The 19536-nt window shown below is 40.4% G+C and overlaps 1 protein-coding gene across 2 annotated transcripts in view; it reads right to left on the minus strand.

Moving 5' to 3' along the window:
* Window positions 1-276: 276 nt before the first annotated feature.
* Window positions 277-19536, minus strand: part of LOC139138204 (uncharacterized) — a 41892-nt gene continuing 22632 nt past the window's right edge. For both annotated transcript variants that reach the window (XM_070706482.1, XM_070706480.1), the window contains exons 8-17: window positions 18096-18264; window positions 11020-11084; window positions 10196-10279; window positions 9723-9809; window positions 9231-9359; window positions 7879-8067; window positions 7493-7602; window positions 6726-6909; window positions 6304-6449; window positions 277-6061 (exon numbers count right to left, since the gene is read on the minus strand). In XM_070706482.1, coding sequence (XP_070562583.1) covers window positions 2608-6061; window positions 6304-6449; window positions 6726-6909; window positions 7493-7602; window positions 7879-8067; window positions 9231-9359; window positions 9723-9809; window positions 10196-10279; window positions 11020-11084; window positions 18096-18264 — 4617 coding nt within the window. In that variant the 3' untranslated portion in view covers window positions 277-2607. The remainder of the gene's footprint in view (window positions 6062-6303; window positions 6450-6725; window positions 6910-7492; window positions 7603-7878; window positions 8068-9230; window positions 9360-9722; window positions 9810-10195; window positions 10280-11019; window positions 11085-18095; window positions 18265-19536) is intronic.

Below are 19536 nucleotides of genomic sequence, written 5' to 3' on the forward strand. Positions count from 1 at the left end.
TTTTAGCTTGTCAACACAGAGTCTATACGTAGAAAATTGATCGTCATTTTTCACATCCGAATTCTAGTTCAGACAGTTCACTTTTCAATACTACTAATAATAATACAGTCTATAAGTGCACCGGCTGAGTTGATGAGCCCAACACTGCGTGTCTTAACTTGCCGAGAGGGTAAAACAAGATGCTAAAGTTGGCATTGAAAACAAATATATCCGGAAAATCATTAAAGAGTAGCAACTACTGGCCTTCGAACAAAGCAAAAAACCTATCAAAATTTGAAAATAGTTTGTATTCATTCAATAAATCCCAGAGCTACAGTACAGGCCTTGTACACGGGATAGTTAGAAAATTTCACACAGGAAGCGCCATCATCGGCACAGATATATCAATGTCGAACCTCACGGGAATGATTCCAACATTTATTGCAACTGATTGTTGACAAATTTGCTTGGTAACAAATATACATATGAAATTGAAAAAAGAAAATAAGCAAAGTAGAAATTTAGAAATCCAATAATGTTGTTAAAAATATCCCTGGATACTGGACTTTTTTGCTATGTAAAATATAAAATGAGTGACATTGTTAGCCTGTTTGATTATCTCAATTGACCCCGTCCAGCAGAGTTAGCAAATATTAACTTATTTTACCTTTGATGAAATCGCCTTCTAGTACACGAGCAACGTTTAGCTTTCTTCATGATATGATGACAATTTTTTTATCCTGAAAAGTTAGTCCAGCGGAATTTCCAAACAAAAAGATTTCGAAGTACAGATTCAGTTTATTTGCGGTTGATCCATCTTGCAAATGCTCCTTTAGATCCCATGGCTACCTGGGTCCAGACTCTCAGTGCGATAAAAATGCACACTTCGTATATGCATGGTGGGATTTTCGTGGCGAGGCAGAAAAAATTACTAAGATTTTGACCGTGATAATATTTTCCTCAAGACAATAAAATAAATTCATCTTTAAAAATAAATTTCTGTAATTATATCTTCAATATACAATGCGTAGAAAGCTCATAACATATGTGTCTTCAATGATCTACAAGAGTGAGACTACAGTGAATATGTACTTTGACGAAAATTTTGAAATGTGTTACTGACGATTACGGCAATTAATGGATATTGCGTACATAGATGAGCAACAAAGAATAACAAGTGAATATAATGTTCAATGTGCGAAAAACTGCTTTAAAATTTCCGATGAATATCGGATATCTACGAAGCAAATATGTTGTCATTTGCTTTGACTATTGGTTCGCATTTGGTTCATAAAACGAAAAAATATACAGAAGCAATGACATTCTTCATTAACGAACAACGATCTCAACAAAACCTTTTTGACAAATTAGAAGCCTAGATCACAATTCTTCATGTGCTGGATTTATCCAGATTTAAAGGATAGGGTTACGATCATAAAGCCTTTGCATTTTATTTGATGTATCGTCTAGATATCTCGTGCGCTTCAATCTTCGAATTAGGGTAAACAGCAGAAACTTGCCGGGAGACGTGTACTGCCGTTACAAAATTATGAACTGTGATAACCCAGTTCTTTCACAAGATGTTTCGTTGTTTTGGAAAACTAATCCAATAGTTTTGTTAAGTTTTAAAGTCTTTAAAATGTCACATTGAAAAAAAATATGTACATTTAGGGTGATATTTTGTAAGTTGAATAAAACCCTCATATTCGCATGATTTCTGTATATATATTACATTCCATTCCCACTATAAAATGTCTCCGTCCGATGCCTCGACACTCCGGTATATACAGAATGCACACTTAACATATGATGTGCGTTATTCTAGTCTGACACGACCGTCTGTTCAAAGGCACCATAACAAGAATTTCCAATCGGTGGGGCTACAATAAGTATTTATGACTGTAATAGCATTCCATGATAATCTGGGTATTCCTAAAACCATCACATAGAGATATTTGAATAGATAAAAAGTAAGCCTAGGATATGTTGGAATGTACTCTTCTTTCGTCTCCCCTGAACTTTTCGTCCAAATGAAAGCGATATTGAAGCTGAACTTAAATTTGAGATGGCGTTTTCCTTGATATTCTGAGACGGAAGAAATCAACGAATAACTTACACTGGCCAGTCACCTTAAGATACACGCCTCGTTGTTGATGACTTAAAACTTTTACTCAAACTTACACAAGGAAACTTTCATCCATACTCCTGCCATATCAAAAATAAAATTCAGGGAGTCACTGTGCGAATGTAAGTATTCTGGAAAACAAATTACCAAACATTTACTGATATTTGTAATTCGATATGGTCGCTGTCCCTGTTTTGACTCTAGGGGGCGTTTGAGTTTTGATTTTCAACAAAGACGGTGAAAGCTTTACTTACTCCTAAGCTTCAAAATGAGCCCCCCCCCTAGCGGTAGACCGACAGAATAGTGTTACCGAAGTTCTGTGCCCAATGCTCATTCTACCTTTAAGCTTAAAGTTTGTAGCACTATATTTTGTTGTCCGACCAGTAATATCTTATTCACCGATCTGATCGACCACTGTTCTCACGTTTAATACATCTATTTTGTCCTTTGACGATGAAGTATAAAGTTTTAGGGTATCAAAGTTGGCAGTATTCTACCAACACTCATACGTGGGATATTTTCTGAGTCAATTCCTGTTGGAATGGATTCTTAGGCAAACTGCTAAGGCTCTGATATTGGACAGCCTGTGCACTGGTTGAGTCCTTGGACGCAGGTTCCTCCCTCGGGCTATGTTTATTGTTTTCTTCTTTGTTTGCCTGCTGCAGAGTTCGATCGGCGTATTCGACAGAGCTGGCGTTCGTTGATGGTTGTCCCTGTTTCTGTTTCGCGCGTTTCCACAGCCTCCACTGTTTTGCTATAGCCTGCTTTCTGGCTTTTGGCGTTTCTTCGTCTGGAACGCAATCATAAATCCGATCGTCGTCCTCTGGTGGAATACCCCAACCCGCTCTTTCAAGGGTTTGGCTAGTATTGTAGTGGTTCATATCGGCACTCAACTGTTGCTGTGCGACATTTTGCTTCCGACCCTTTCGTGGTTTGGAGTACATTGACCGAAGCCGTTCTTTCGAGTAACCCTTGTCGTTTGAAACTTCGGATGGTGATTGGTCCATTGGATTTACCGGTCCGTTAGAGTCGATGACAAGGTTACTGGAAATGTCACTGTATATAGGCGGTGCTACGAACTGTGGTAAGATTTTGCGGTCTCTACCATCTGACTGTATCATGGCTAACTGCCCAGTCGCAAATTCCTTTGCATCGTCGAGTTCAACAAGTTTCATTTTCCCAAGAAATTTGGGTTCAGCGTCGTCACTCTGGGCCATCATTCTGGTAGGGTGCTCACTTATGGCTAAGTCGCTTTTGTACGTGTCCCTTCCCTTCGCTGTTTGAGTGGTGGAGTATTGCTTATGTTGGTCTGCCGTCAATGACTGCGCCAGCGTTGCCAGAAATCTCTCTCTAGAGTCGGTGCCTTCATTGACAGTGTGTCGACCCGTCATAGCATAAGCCAAAGCTTTATTTCCGCCTTCTGGATGTGACGCTATGTTCTGCTCTGTCGGTTCAGGATCCTCAAAGTCATCAAACTCGTCATCGGAGAAATCATCTACATCGTCTGGAACGTCATCGTACACGGGTGCAGCAGACACGGTTACGGGTAGTGCTGTGTGTTGGCCGAGTGGCTCTGCAATTCGATCATTCCCGGGCTTCATCTTGGCTACCTGTCGCATCTCGTCGTTCAGCATTTTCATCTGACTGACAGCATCCAATTGAATGTTTTCTGTCCTCAATGGCGTCTGACCGAACTCTTGAGAATGCAGATCCAATTCAGCATAGCGATCTTGGGGAACAGCCATGTCACGTCGTAAGAAATTGACATCGAATCCAGGAATGATGCCATAGTCGTATGGTTCTGTTAAATCGTGTTGGTGACCTACAGGTAATCTTGAAGCTGACTTTGTGGAAACAGCGACGTCTTGATTATTCATTCTCTCAGTTTCAACATCACTGAAACTTTTGATGTCTTGGTATTTCGTTTGCCGCTTTGAAGATTTTATCGACTTATATGTCACATCTGATGGTATTCTATCTTGGCTTGTCTCTTTCATAGTGGTTGTTGGCTTGGACTGCACTTGATTATCCGGCGATGCCGAAACTTGCTGCTTCATGTTCTCAATCTCCTGTGGCGTCGGCGGCAAGGGCAAGTCCACTGCGCTCTGCCTTCTGCGAAGACGCCAATTTGCAGGATCTCTGGACGATCCAGTATCGTACGCGTCAACTGTGGAAGACGGCAGTTTCGATGCATAAGTCTCCTGTTGCGGTACCTGATTCCCGACATCCAAATTCCTCTGATAAAACTCAAGCCCATCATAGGTGGCAGATTGCGGTCTCACTTTTTTCAGGTGCTCCCGCTTTTTAATTCTTCTCATTACGACAGAGTCGTCAACCGACGTAGAACGAGATGGGCGCAAGTTCTGATATATCATTTCTGATGTATTCGACTTACTTTGGCGCTTGTCGTCACTTGTTTGTTGCCCGGGAACATCGAACATGACCCATTTGTTCCCACGCTGTAAGGAAGGGCTGTCGTTTTCTAAAGATTCCAGCACTTCCACGCTTTTACTCTTTTTCAGGGAACTTCGTTTGAGATTTGACTTTGACGCCATCGTGTGTCGGTCTGAATATTCATGTGTGCGGTCACGCCTTGCGATTTCTTGCATAATTTCCCTCTGGCCCAATCTCAACCGCTCGTCTATCCCGTTGGGAGTTGATGAGGGCGCTGTGTGATGACCGGGGAAACCACGTTGATTTTCGGCGCACATTTCGTATACGTCATCATCAAAGTTGAATTTAGTCGCAATTTGTCTAGTATTATTCCCTCTCGTTTGTGACTCCGTCTCATGGGATCGCAGTGGAATTGGAGGTGGCAGCAAGTCCAGTCGTTCAAACTCTGGTGGTAATGACTGTTGTACAGGCATAGACGGCGATGGCGACGGTAGTGGTTGCACTACTGGTTGAGGTGGTGGGGACGGCGGCGGGGGTGACATTGGCAATGGTGGTGGTGGTGGTGGGAGAAGGTCAAGTTCTTCAGCTCCACTCAAGATGGGTTGTGCAACTCCGTCCCTCGCCATTTCGTGCATGGTCCACCTTTTGGCCTCAGCGAGTGCAGTTGGACTGCTGACCGGCATGCCATCGTCATGGACATCGACGACACTTTTGACCGCTCGGCGTCGCCGGACAACAGAAGCCATTTCTGCCGCCACCGAGTCTTTGTAAACGTTTTTGAAATGTGTACTCGATGGCCTCTGTTTGTCCACTTTTGCCTTGATTTCCCCCTCTTGCGTGGATTTGTTTCTCAAGTGTGCTTTGCTAATGTTCAGCTCATCAAGAAAACGTGATTGTCGATGTTCGTTTTCCTGTGATGGTGGAGGAGTCCTTTGCTCTTGAATCATTGATGTCTGGTTGGAAAATGAATTGTCATTTCGCATTTGGTGGACTTGAGGTATTTCACTGGAGTACATATTATTGTTGAAAACACCCGCCAAACTTGCTGAGTCGTACCGACCATAGTCGAGTGGAGGAAACGTTTGATGAGGTAGAACCGCCTGCGTAGAAAAGTCCGTAGTGCCTGGCCCAGTGTTCGAGGCTATAATTGGTGGAGGGGGTAAAGGCCATATTTCTGACTGTGTTTCGTCGTCATCGTTGAAGATTTCAATATCATCTGTCACAGGTTCAAATGATACCACCGATAACGCGCGCCTCTCTGTTACCTTCGGTTCCATTGGTCTCTGCCCGTTATGCATTTCCCTGTCTCGGTTGTGCATTATTCCGTTTTCTGTCAGTGCACCGCAATTGTCTGCAAGGTTTTCGCCGTAGACATCATTAGGGTTGATGTCGTTGTCGAGTTGGTCCTTCAGCGTCCCCTTGTGGTAATACCGAAGGGATTCTCGCTCCTCGTGCTCCAGTTCTCGCTCAACTCCGACAAATGCCATGGATACACGCGGGTAACGAGATTTTTGGATCTGTGTCGTCTGCTGTCTTTGAAGTTGAAATAGTGGGTCTATTGATCTGTAAAGAAATAAATCTGCCTTCAGAAGAAATGCAAAATGTGCGGTTGAAGTAATTAAATGCCGGATGATAATAGTTCAAATAAAATATCTTGAGCAAAGGGAATGTATGCGCTCGGCCCACCAATGCTACTCGTTGAAAGTACACCACTTACAAACAACCACATCCAGCCTTGTCACAAGAGGGCGCATGTACCTGGCAAAGCCTTTGCGAACTTTATGCCCCGCACTTAAATCACCCACCTGTTGGTGAGACAGTAGAATATGGCGTCGAAAGTTGGTCTCCTCATCCTTTGTGGCAACCAACAACGTTTCATTATCTCATACAGCCAATCAGGGCAGCTCTTTGGTTGCAATGGGTGTCTCCTATGCAGAACTGCGCTTCGTATCTGAGATAAAATATAAAAACGAGCTTACAATATTAAAAAATGTAAAGAGGGAAACTGTGCGCGTTAAGTTCCCTAGCTATGCTCGTTAGCATTGCACATTTTTTGCCGGTCGTGATTGTTTTCAGCTAAAGCAAGAACATTTCACTTTGTATAAAGCCAGAAAATCTTACTGTGTATAGCGAACAATTCTTAGTTTGTATGAGGAAAAAAATTTGCAATATTTTTAACAGAAGATTCCAAAGTTTGTTTTCTATATTCAGCAAAAAAGTCACTTACCTTAGACTTGTCAAGATATGGATACGGTACAAGTTTGGATTCGGCTGATTTGGGGATCTCAATTTCGTCGTCTTCCACGTGGGGCATATCATGGGCGTTGTACAACTGCCAGATAACCTGGGCAAACATATATACATCTGAACCGGTTGAGTAGGTGCTCGTATCTATAACCTCCAATGGAGACCTGAAGGTAAAAGTACAGGCTATCAGATGATGGCGTAGCTAACGGTTCTTAAAATTGAAAACTTTAGTTTACATTGCCAGAATGAATACACAAAGGAGTACCTTCGTTTGTGTTGCTTTTTAACACCGCTACAGCAAGGCGTTGACTTGCTTTCGGCGGTTTACGGTGGTGCGTGTATAAATTCAATGAAAAGGTGTATTAGTCAGTAAAAATATGAATATAGCAAATTTCAAACCGATTTTAACATTGTTAAGAGTGAACCATGATTTAGCATGAGGTACCAAAACCGTTGGCAAAATGCATTGTCCACAGTCGTCTTCGTGTACGTTATACCCCTTTGGAAACCGCGATATCGAAGGAAATGCTTGTGCCCTCGGACGTTCGATACACAAACGTGCCTGATTCCAAGGTGCGGCGGACAGCAGTGATTATTTTTTAATGGTTAGATAATGCACATAAAGCAAGCAAGGACGTTAACAACTGTCGCCATCATTTAATTTTTGCAAAATTGGCCTGGATGCCCAACGACAAATCTGGAAAATTTTATGGATTTTCGGAGAGTTTGAAAAAGTCAATAACCTACCATCGAATTGCATCACCCGGCATTTCTTTGACGTAAGTACACTGGTGATAGTTTTCTTCGTAAGGGGATAGATGCAGGCATTGAGCGCGCCCCCAGCGCCCGATCTTGACCTGTAAAATGGCGAATCAGTGCTCTGTCAAGTTGTCACAAGTTAACCTTTCTAACTTTTATGTTGTATCATACACAGTAGAGTTTCTCTACTGCAGTGTCTAAATGACTCTTGCTGTCTATTAACTTTGCGATGCCATGCATAACTTTATTGTAAGCTATGAACAGACAATAAGCCTTTGTCTCAGTAAAAATCACATACTTTCATAGAGAACAGATGAGTTTCCAGAGGTCCTTAGTCTGGGTGTGTGTTTTAATTTGGATGTAGAATGACTTACCAGTATTTCTCTCTCCGATGCCATGAAGATAAAATTTGCACGTAAATCGCAGTTGATGATTCCGTTGGAGTGAGCGAAAGACATTCCGGTGGCGACTTGTTGCAATACCTTAGGTATGGCTTCAACCGCAATAACTTTGTCGAGACAAATTTCAAGGAGACTCCATTCCGATTCGAAATATTCAGACAACTGATAATAAAAAGTGATATTTGGTGATATATATATATATATATATATATATATATATATATATATATATATATATATATATATATATATATATATATAACAGTGCTCGATGCGAAAAGCAGAGCGTTAGAAATAATAACACAAATTACTTAAGTAATGTCTGTTACTTAAATTTCATGCATCCTGCAATCTTCTGTCTCAAGATTGCAAGATGCATGGAACATAAGTAAGCGATATTATTTATTACTTTGTACTTGAAGTAATTTGTTGTATTATATATATATATATATATATATATATATATATATATATATATATATATATATATATATATATATATATATATATATAAAGAAGAGACTATGAAGCTGGGAGACAATTTACCCTTCTGACGTCGGACAAATGGTGTCGTCTCCCGAGAGAACATAGGTCCATGTTGGGCTATAACACTTTTATGACATGCCTCTCCAATATAATTGTCATATCGATTTTTGATTACATATGCAAGAGCCAATAACATGCTTTAATTCTATGATAGACGAAAATCCATAAACAAAACTACTTTCGTCATTAAATGACGCATGAATATATTTAATAATAATTGCTATGCGGTTTACAATATTTCTGTGTCATTTTCAGTCAAGGATAGGTGGTATACGAGGCCAGGTACAACAACAACAAGTTGCCACGGGATCCTTTGTTCACGGGACGTTCGAGATAAAAGGCATGTAACAATCTAAATTTTTAGTATCTTGAAATATTTTGAATATGTTGAAGCTATGTATTTCATTCATCTGTGTCCGACATTGATAAAGGGGCTGATTGCCGTATAATTGACAACCCAATAAGAAGTATACTCCCGCTCCTTCGCTGTAGTTGGACTATTTCTATGAATGCTATACCCAATCAACTACAACAAGCGTCTGTCACATTGTTTTGCAAAAATATGAATCATAATAGCAGGACACAAACAGTGAGAAAGAGATCGAGAAATAACTACAAGAGATACGTAAAGATTAAGTACAATCACGCATAGTAGAGAGGAAGGACAGATTTTGAGCGGGTTAAGATAATATATGTACGTCTCCTACAATTCCTAAAGAATTCCCATCATCCTCTGTGGCTAATTCGAAGACTTAAACTACGCATTACGTCATACGTACCATGAAGATATGCTGATCAGTCCTGACAAACTCCATCAATTTTACGACATTTTCTTGTCGTAAATTCAACAAACTGTCTTCCTCTTCGGGTGTCTTTGGAACCAGAAGACATTCAGCAAATACCTTCTCCTAATGTGATAATAAGATCAACGTTATTTATTAATTTATCTCTCAATTTATCTATTATTTCCTCCGATTTTTTTTTGTCGTGAACGCTAATTCACTGGCTCAGTTATTTATATTTCCTACATGATTCGGGTACATTTAATTACCTGTATGTCCAACTTATCAAGTCGATTACACATAATTACTACGATACAATTGGTGGATTGCGTTATAGTCATTTCTCGATAAGGTCTAAAATAGGAAAGTTTGGTGGTTAAGCCATCATGAATTCTAAATTGCACTAAAGAAAGAAAAAAATCTGAAGAGAATAATCACTCTAGTTTTACTGCGACAATGCTTGCATTCCATCAAAGCTGAAAATATTACCTTTGAATCTGTTAGACGTCCTTCTCGTTTCCATTTCATTGGAAAATCAGGGCGACGAATCTCCTCGGGTTCGCACGGGTATTTGTTCTGGAAACAAACAAAAATATTAAAAGAGATTAATTGTCGTCGTGGTTGCCGCCACTCAAGGTTTTCGCTGTTACGCAGCTCGATATGTGTTCAAGGGTAAACACGCAAACACAAAGCGACGTGTAAATGCCTTGGCTTCAGCTCGACAAATCATTTTGATTTTGGAAGGGAAACACGATGAATACATGTACAGTCGCTGGCCGGACCACAGTCCTTCCAACCACTGTTATCAGACCATTTGCAAGGCGGCCATCAGTGTGAAGCGCTACCAGCGATGACAAGTCGGATAAAGTAGACAGTCATCAACAGGTGACTTTTACAAGGGGTTAAAATTAGTCACTGCAACTGTTTATACTCTTCTCTGATAATTAGAGGAAGTCGTTTACCTTGATTGTCCTGAAAGCCTTGTTTATGTCGTCATAATACGTCTTGGCCAATTCGTGTTGATCTAAAAGTTTTCTCGGAATTCCCTGCAAACAGACGAATGCGAAGTAACTGTAAAGCCATTCATGTAAAAGATGCAATAATATCAACGCCCGCAATAATACACATGATTGACACGCTGTGCACGAGTACTTGTTCTAATTTCTGCATTTAACGATGACTGCCGTCAACATTAAATTAACAATTAATTGCAGTAAATTTCGACTTATATCTGATGGTGAGAAAAAACGTTACCCCATCGCTAATGGGGTAAAATCGGGCTATGCACCTTTAATCCAAATTGAACTGAACTGTCTTCAACTATTGCTCATGAACAGCAGATCAAGTTCTTTCGTACAGAATAAGACAAATAAACTGCATTATGTGTATTTTGCGTTTGTCAGCCAAGTGCCATGGTTGTTATAAACCGTTACGCACACAGGCTGCTGTTACACAGAGAGCTACCCCGTGACGGAAGTTAAAGGTGCAAAATTATCGCATACGACCACACAGTTCGCACTTAGAAAGTCCAATCCTATATGTATCCATGAATTTTACCTGAGAGCGCGTTCGTACGATTATATTCTAACAAATTACTTATTATGAAAGTCATGCGCGGTCGTGATATCTGGTTCGGCTAGTACTCTGAATCTACCACTTTAAAGTAACAAACTTTTGGTGTTGAAGCTCTAAACATATTCTTCATGAACGCGTCATGCTGCCATGAGAGGATTGCACACGAGCTTGGAAATATGTGAGAGTTTACATGAATGCCAATTTTTCTTACTCTTTCAGGCGACGCTGGTTGTTTGGGATCTCGTTTCAACTGCCTCGAGGCAAGGTCATCCGAACCTGAGAAGGAGAAATAAATAGGTGTATAGAATTGGAATGGAGTATTAGAGTACAAGATGCATTAAATACAAACGTACACACCGTGTTACGGTGCAAGACAAGAGGGGGCAATACATAATCAGACCGACAGAACAGACAGGGCGCATAACAATTGATAATTTGGGACGAGTTGTTGATTATGTCAAGTCAGGTCAGGTCAGGTCGGGATATTAGAGGTCAGGTTAAGAGACGAAGTCAAAAGATTTGGAGAAAGTTTGAAGGGCATGAACAGAAACATTTCGATTATACATTTGAGTAAATAATTCATAAGGTTACGTCATTGCATTCAGAATGAATTCTATAATTTGAGTGCCACTTAAGGTAAAAGATTTATGATACGACCAGTCTTCATCGCACCATCCGTAGAGTGTTTAGGTCAATACATCTTAGTCCTGATTTACACCAGTCGTTAAATATCGATCACATCACTGGAATTTATACGGCCAAGATACGCTGTAAATTCCAGCTGGTGTAAACACAAGGTGTTATTTTATTGCACGGCTAGGTTTAAGATGTTTTCGATAGCTTTCTCGCAACGAAATCGTGTCACCCAAGAGGACATTAAGGTGCCTTTCTGTACTAAAACGACAAAACAATAAAAACCGCAGAGAAGTTTTTGCGAACAAAAACATTGCTCGAAATAAGTGATTGTATTGGGTGGGGTCCGTCACCTTTGTTACGACAGGGAAGATGAACACGACATCAATATCGGATATCGATGATTCTGCGTACATTGGAACACGGAGGCAAATAGGCTCGGTATTCCCTATAAATTTCCCATTCTTTTTTGCATGTAATGGGAAGTCCGATGAGTCGCTGAGATGAAAATCATTGATGGCTTCACAAGAGATCCTGGGCCAAGTAAAGAGAGATTTCTCACATAATTTATGACTGGCAGGTTAATATTACATCTCTGACTGCGTCGTTTCACCAAAGGCACTTCTGCTCATGACCGAAACTGATTTCATGACAGAATATCATCTGCATAACAGCAACGGCAGACATCACACCTGCCGACATCGTTGCAATGACAGTATAAAAATTGCTGAGTCAGAATAGTCAGTGAACCGGGGCACCTCTGCTGTTTGACTCCATCACTAAACAAACAGGAATATGGAACCATATTTCCAATCGGACCGACGGAAGAGACAGGGCGCATAAGTTTTGATAATTTGGGACTTGTGCCTAGGGCAGGTCGGGTCAAGTTAGGTCAGGTCAGGTCAGGATATTAGGGGTCTTGTTGAGAGACGAAGTCAGGAGATTCGGAGTACTTTCAGTACCGGCGAAAGTGTGAAGGGCATGAACAGAAACATTTCGATTATACATTTGTGTAAATCATTTATTACGTATACGTCACTGCATTCAGAATGGGCTTGAAGGAGATACTGTACTAGTCTTTCTTTTCATTATGCAATTCTAAAGTGAAAGATTGAAACCTTTGCTTCAATTTTCGTCAAGAGAATTTCAACAATTCTTATCTCAACGGTCACCGTGCAAATTTTGGCACCAGAACAGCAAATTACCTTAAATTTACAGATATTTAAAATTCAAAATGGCCGCCATCCCTAAGTTAAAGTCCGGGAAAATAAACAAACATTCCATCTGCGCAAAAGTAAAGAGTTGAAAATTTAATTTATTCATAAGCCATAAGATAAGCCCAAATAAGTGTTAGAGCAGAAAAGTATTGTAGAAATTTTGAGAGGCTGTTTGAGTATCTGTCTCGGGGCTCATTCTACTTTTTGTCGCACCCGTTTTCAAAGAAAATTTCAACCTTTCTGTTAGTCACGAATTTCAAGACGGAAAGAAAATTAGAAATATGACAGAACGACAACATAACCTGAACTTGAGAAGAGAGAGCTGCCTTTTCCATGACAGATTTTATTGCCAGTGCATTAGAAATATTTCAACAATTGCTCAATCAACCGGCATTCTATAATTTGAGTGCCATTTAAGGTAAAAGATCTCTGATACCACCAGTTTTCACCGTGCTATCCGTAGAGTGTTTCGGTCAATATGTCTCTGTCGTGAATTACATCAGTCGTTAAATGTCGATCACATCATCACCGGAATTTATACGGCCAAGATATGCGGTAAAGTCCAGCTGGTGTAAACACAAGGTGTTATTTTATTGCACGGCTAGGTTTAAGATGTTTTTGATAGCTTTCTTTGCAACAAAATCAGGTCACCCAAGTGGAGATTACGATGGCTTATATGTAATAAAATGACAAAAATAATAAAAAAGTGAAGAAGTGTTTTCGAAAAAAACAGTGGTCGAAATTGATTGTCTTGGGCGGGGTCCATCACCTTTGTTACGAAAAAAGCAAATTAGAAGGAATGGAGGGCAATGGGTCATAAATTGCACGATGAAAAACGATAGGGAAGGTGAACACGACATCAATATCGGATGATTCTGCGGACTTTGGAACACGGAGGCAAATAGGCTTGGTATTACCTATAAATTTTCCGATTTTGTTTGCATGGGAAGTCCGATGAGTCGCTGAGATGAAAACTTTCGATGGCTTCACAAGAAATCCTCGGCCCAGAAAGCAAAGATTTCTCACATAATTTATGACTGGCAGATTAATATTACATCTCTGACTGCGTCGTTTCACCAAAGGCACTTCTGCTCATGACCGAAACTGATTTCATGACAGAATATCATCTGCACAACAGCAACGCAGACACCACACCTGCCGACATCGTTGCAATGACAGTATAAAATCTGCTGGGTCAGAATAGTCAGTGAACCGGGGCAACTCTGCTGTTTGACTCCATCGCAAAACAATCAGGAATATGGAACCATTTTTCAAAAAGAAAATTGAATTAATAAAGTTAACCAGCTCTGAATTGGTATGCATAAATTATGTTTTCCACCTTTTAACGAGAACTAGATAGTTAATATCATAACTGCGATTGCATCAGAAAATTAACACTGTTGTAAACTGCCGTAACTTCAGAGAGGTAAGGTAAAATTTAATATTAGCTAGGTCAGTGACAGTGGGAACAGCCATCGACGACGGACTGTTTGATCTTTCGAAAAGAAGTCAAACATGTCAACATGCTCAACGATAGAAGTGTAACAAGGAATCGACTTTCCTGTGTTTGTTTGCCTGTCGGTCTATCTGTCTGTCTGTTTGTCTGTCTTTCTGTCGCCCTTCAATCGAGCGTATGCAAAGTAGCAAACAGGAACAAAAGGCTGGTTAACTGATGTAGATTTTTAGCTACAGTGATCGATAAGATTAAGCTTGCAATATCCCGGACTGACTTTGACTGAGAAATATTAAACATGCAGTACAAACATCTTGTACCCTGTCAAGGTGCGGATGCCTTCGATACAAAAAATGCCTCACCCATGGTACAGATGTAATATGGACAACAAGACGGACAACGTTCTGGCTTGAATCTGTCAAAACGACATTTTCAAAGTCCTGGTAACGCTCAATAATCTGTGGTACGAAATCTCGTCACTCTAGTAGGTATTGTTTTGGCTGATCTAAACAACAACAACAACAACAACAACAAAAACAACAACAACAACAACTACATCACCATCATCATCATTATCATCATCATCATCATCACCATCATTAACAACAACAACAACAACAACAACAACAACAACAACAACAACCACGATAGACCCTCAAGAAAAGTGTTTTTCTCGAGGGTCTATGCAACAACATCATAATGAACTGCAATACTTCTATTGTTGTCGAACAAAAGGATGTGTTTCAGAATTAACGCAATAGGGTTCACCTCGGTTACGGAACAAGGAAATTAAAAAGAGTGAGAGGTGGGAGAGACCGCTTGATGGGGTAGTAAACTGATGAGGAACTGTAGCAGGAAAGGTGAATCCTATTACAATAGTCAGCGATTCTCTATAACTTGGGAAAAACTGACTTCGAGGCAAGGGGGCTCGGTTTAACTTCAAAGGGCCCTATTATGTAATCACTGTTTCGGTATACCGAGGGGGATTCCGATGGGTTCGCCAACACGTTAGACAGGCTGAGAGGAAAGCTACCAATGGTTTATAACAAGTTTCACTTACTAAGATGATGTGGGAAATATATTTTCTCTTGGTTCTATAGTATAGAGGGAAACTGATGTGATACTTGGCATTGATAAATGGTGTGTCACACACGTCACAAGTGACGGCAAACACTACACCAAGCGACGTTACAACGGCATTTTAAAATTTGCTGAGTCAGAGTAATAATTAAACAGCAAACTCTACTGGCGGACTGGTCCAGAAATTGATAAAAAATGGAAAGTATTTTTACCCAAAAGAAAATCTAATATGAACCTAGTCTGAATTTCTTTTCGATGTTGCGTTGTTTCAAAACATTCACAAGAACCTTGTTTCAAGCCGGATTGAAATGATTGTATCACGTTCGACGAGATATTTAGTATAAGTACGATTATTGCAATGATACCGTTGACTATTGCGATCCCAACTTCAGAGCTATACGGACAATCTCTTCTAATTATGCATTATAATATATCTCTCTCCCTCTCCCTCCCTCCTCTCTCTCTCTCTCTCTCTCTCTCTCTCTCTTTCTCTCACTTCCGTGTTCCACTTCAGAAAGTGATCCCTGCCCCAAACAAACATAAATAGTGAAATACATTCGTCCCCACCCTAGTTATATTTCTATTTTCAAACTCTATTTCTCTTTTAAATGGACTTTATGAGGTAAATATCCGTTTCCATCTTACGACAGGGCGAGAGTTCAACAAGTACAGAACACTTGAAAGTCAAAATTCAAGTCATTGTCGTCATGGTGATTGAAACAACCAACTTTATAGGACAGTAAATATGCTTTCAGTCACCTAATATAAGCACAGAACCGGTGGTTTTAACCATGCTTTACCCGTTTCCATATGTCACTGTCTCGTACCCTGCCAAATAACTCGAAGTAGTGGATCAAAATGTAGCTATATCTAGTATCTCTACATCAGTAAGGGAGGGGTCTTCACAAGGAAAACATTAAATTTGTCTAGGGTAAGGTCAAATCCATAGTGTGCCAAGGGACTGTCAAGGAGTGACAACCGAGAAATTCTCATTTGTGAGATGAGGAGCATTTTGCAGGAGAGGTCAAATGTTCATGGCCGGTGACTCAGAAACAATTGAAGTACTTAGGTGCATGGGTTTGGAACTCAGCTCTCGTAAATTTCCACTACTTAATACAGCCGGGATACCAGGGCGCACTTTGACGGCATACCCGGGGCGAACTTTGACTTATCGACGATAGCAAAGGCCATGACAGCTTTGCAGAAGTTGTCGGCTAACACATTGAGATCCAATGTGAATATAACTTGGATGTTTGAATGGCAGAAATTCTTTGGGTCTCTTGGCGTTCACTTAATCATGATCCAAACTGTTTCGGTAGTACAGGTGTCTCAGTATGCAGCAAAGTTTTAAACTGCTGTTACCGCCGATATAAAATCTGTTGATGACAACGAAAACTATTTTGGGGGGGTTTCTATCAATGTTCTCTATCCCTAACGGTGTATTGACAGTACATTGGTGACTGAAAATTATTATGGAACACCGTCTGACTCGAAATCTTCGCTGTTGTGGAAAATTCTGGCATGAGCTATGTCAGGGATCTTTTGGAACACTCCTCTGCTACCTACTCTTTAATCCCTCCCTCTCTCGACCCCTCCCCTCCCCTCCCCTCTCTCTCTCTCTCTCTCTCTTCTCTCTCCCTCTCTCTCTCTCTCTCTCTCTCTCTCTCTCTCTCTCTCTCTCTCTCTCTCTCTCTCTCTCTCTCTCTCTCTCTCTCTCTCTCTCTCTCTCCAACTTGTAAAAACAGGCAAACAGGAACAAGGGGTCGATTAATTAGCGTAGGTTTTTAGCTGCACTAATAGATAAGATAAAGCTAACGATATCCTCGACTGATTTTGACGTAAAAATATTTAGGTTCCCTTGGGCAATCATCATGTGCGTGCTATGCCATGAATACAAGCCATTGTGTCACCTCATACAGACCTATTCAGATAGCAAGACGAACAAGGGTCCATGTTTGACCTGTAGCTGCTGATACCGACACTTTGAAGGTGTTTCGTAGAAATCATGAATAGAATATTTGAAATTCTCCTAGCTTTACCTTTTTGTGTATTTTCAGGTATCATTGTTCTGTTATTGACAAACAATTTTTGTACTGAAAAACTAATGCAGACCTGCCTGCTGACTATCCAACTTGTCAAGTTGAATACAGTATGTGGGCAATATCCAATGTTACTGTTAACAACTGAATAACTAGTCTTGAATAGTCAATGGGCCATCATGTAGAAGAGCCTTCCCTCTGGCTGTGATGGAGAAAACATTTTTTGAAATCCCAATGTATACAGAGTGAATCGCAGTTTGTTTACTATCTGGGCATTGGCGCACTGAAAATTTATGGGCTGATAAGATGAAGTGCATTCATCACATAAAAAAACAACATAGGTTCGTTTCCTTTGACGAATTAGGGTTTATCCATGGTTCATCCATGGTAGTTATGGTCTGGAGTCTATTGTGGCAAGGTTAAGGTAGAATGCGCCCCGGGGACAGATATTCGGACTCTCAAACTTATACAATATTCTTTTAGCCTACCACTAGTTTAAGCTCATTTTGAAGCTCGTAGAGTAAATAAAGTTTTCAGCGGCGTAGCTTTCTGGAAATCGGAAATTTCCTTTTCCCTCAATGCGAGAGCACAGGGATAGCGGCCATTTTGAATTCAAATGTCGGTAAATATTGAGTAATTTGTTTCTCTTGTACCAAAATTTGCATGGTGGCCCCGATATTTGTTCTTGACTTTGAAAATGAATGGTTAAAAGTTTGCTCGAGGAAAGTTTTAGCAAAAGTTTATGTCTTTCAATGTCAAGGCGCGTACTACCTGAAACATGCGTTAGGGAGAATAATTCGAAAAAGTATTGCTTCTATGGAACATAAATATTGATAATATATTCAAGGTCACAAAGGTCACCCACCACGTTCATCTCTGAAGTCTACGGTGTTATGTAGAAATTCCTCAAGCATCTCCTGTGCCTGGGCCACAGACTGACGCCTTTCAGGGTTCGACACTAGGCTGGCGATAATGATCTTGAACACGGGGTCTGGTATGCAGGCCGGTTGGATGATACGATGACCCCAGATGACCTGTGACGTATCAGAAACAAATGTAAACATGGCAAACACTCTTCGCAGTTCAGCGTTGACATCTACAAGGACCATGATTTATATCTGCTTAATGACGTGACCGTGCGCCCGACATAGCCTGACTATCTAAGAGACAACAACACGGAACAAACCCGGAGTTTTTATGAGAACACTCCCTGATTGATTGTTGTGGTGTTGTTGTTTGCACAATATCTCAAGTCTTACAAGTGAGAAAACTAATGCTCCTTAAAGGGCCAGTTGCTGTAACTAAGATGCATTGTTTCACTAAAGTTGTTTTCTGTGTCAACAGCAAGCTTAATAAGAGCATGTTGAAACACCGACTGCATGTAATGGGTTTGTCAATACAGCGTGTAAGCTAATACGTGTGAAGAGCACTGTTACTGTTGATATTTGAATTATGGTCTGGACTAGAATTCACCTTTCAACAATAACACTGCAGTCTGCACATTAGGTTGAGTTGACAAGCTGAATACTGAGTATCTCAACATACTTTCAGGGGTAGAACAAGATATTGTAGTTGTCACAGAAAACAAAATCAGTGATAAAATATCACCAAATTCAAAGCCTACGGGCCCTCTGCGCCTCGAACCGCTCGATAGTTTGTGGAATCTATAGTTACTGCTGCAGTTCAAAATCGAGCCTCAGCTGCCATATTTATAACACCTAGTCATATCACTTTTGGAGATCTTAGAGGGTAATCGGACCGAGGCAGAGGGGCGGTTGCATGCCCCCCCCCCCTCACCCAACCCAATTATGGTAGAGCTAGAGATACACAATATCCAAATGTCATATCTTTCACAGAATGAAGTACGGTGCGAATCTTTGAAACAGTTTGCAGTTGGCGATTTTTGAGAGAGTATTACATCCTCTTTATCCCGTTTCTATGGTAACATGTCTAAATGGGGAAGCGAAAATGTCAAGCAAGTCAATATACAACAAAATGACTTGTAAACACTGCATAAAAGTCACTTGAACTAAAATAACAAATTAGTGTTTCGAATCGTATTTATGACAGAACAAAATAGTAATGTAAATACTTTAGCAACCACACGAATGAAAAATTTGAATGTTTTTCTATCACGCACTTCGTCGTTCCATATGGCGAATGCTTACAAAAGAGAAAACTTGTATTTTATTCATCCATTTGAATTATAATGTAGAAAATTCAGATAATTCTCATTATGTATGTTTTTACCACCTATACCACCTATTTTTTTTTCATTTTCTGTCACGTTTCCTTCTCTGAAATTA

The sequence above is a fragment of the Ptychodera flava genome, chromosome 8 (assembly GCF_041260155.1).
Source record: "Ptychodera flava strain L36383 chromosome 8, AS_Pfla_20210202, whole genome shotgun sequence".
Taxonomy (NCBI): Eukaryota; Metazoa; Hemichordata; class Enteropneusta; family Ptychoderidae; genus Ptychodera; species Ptychodera flava.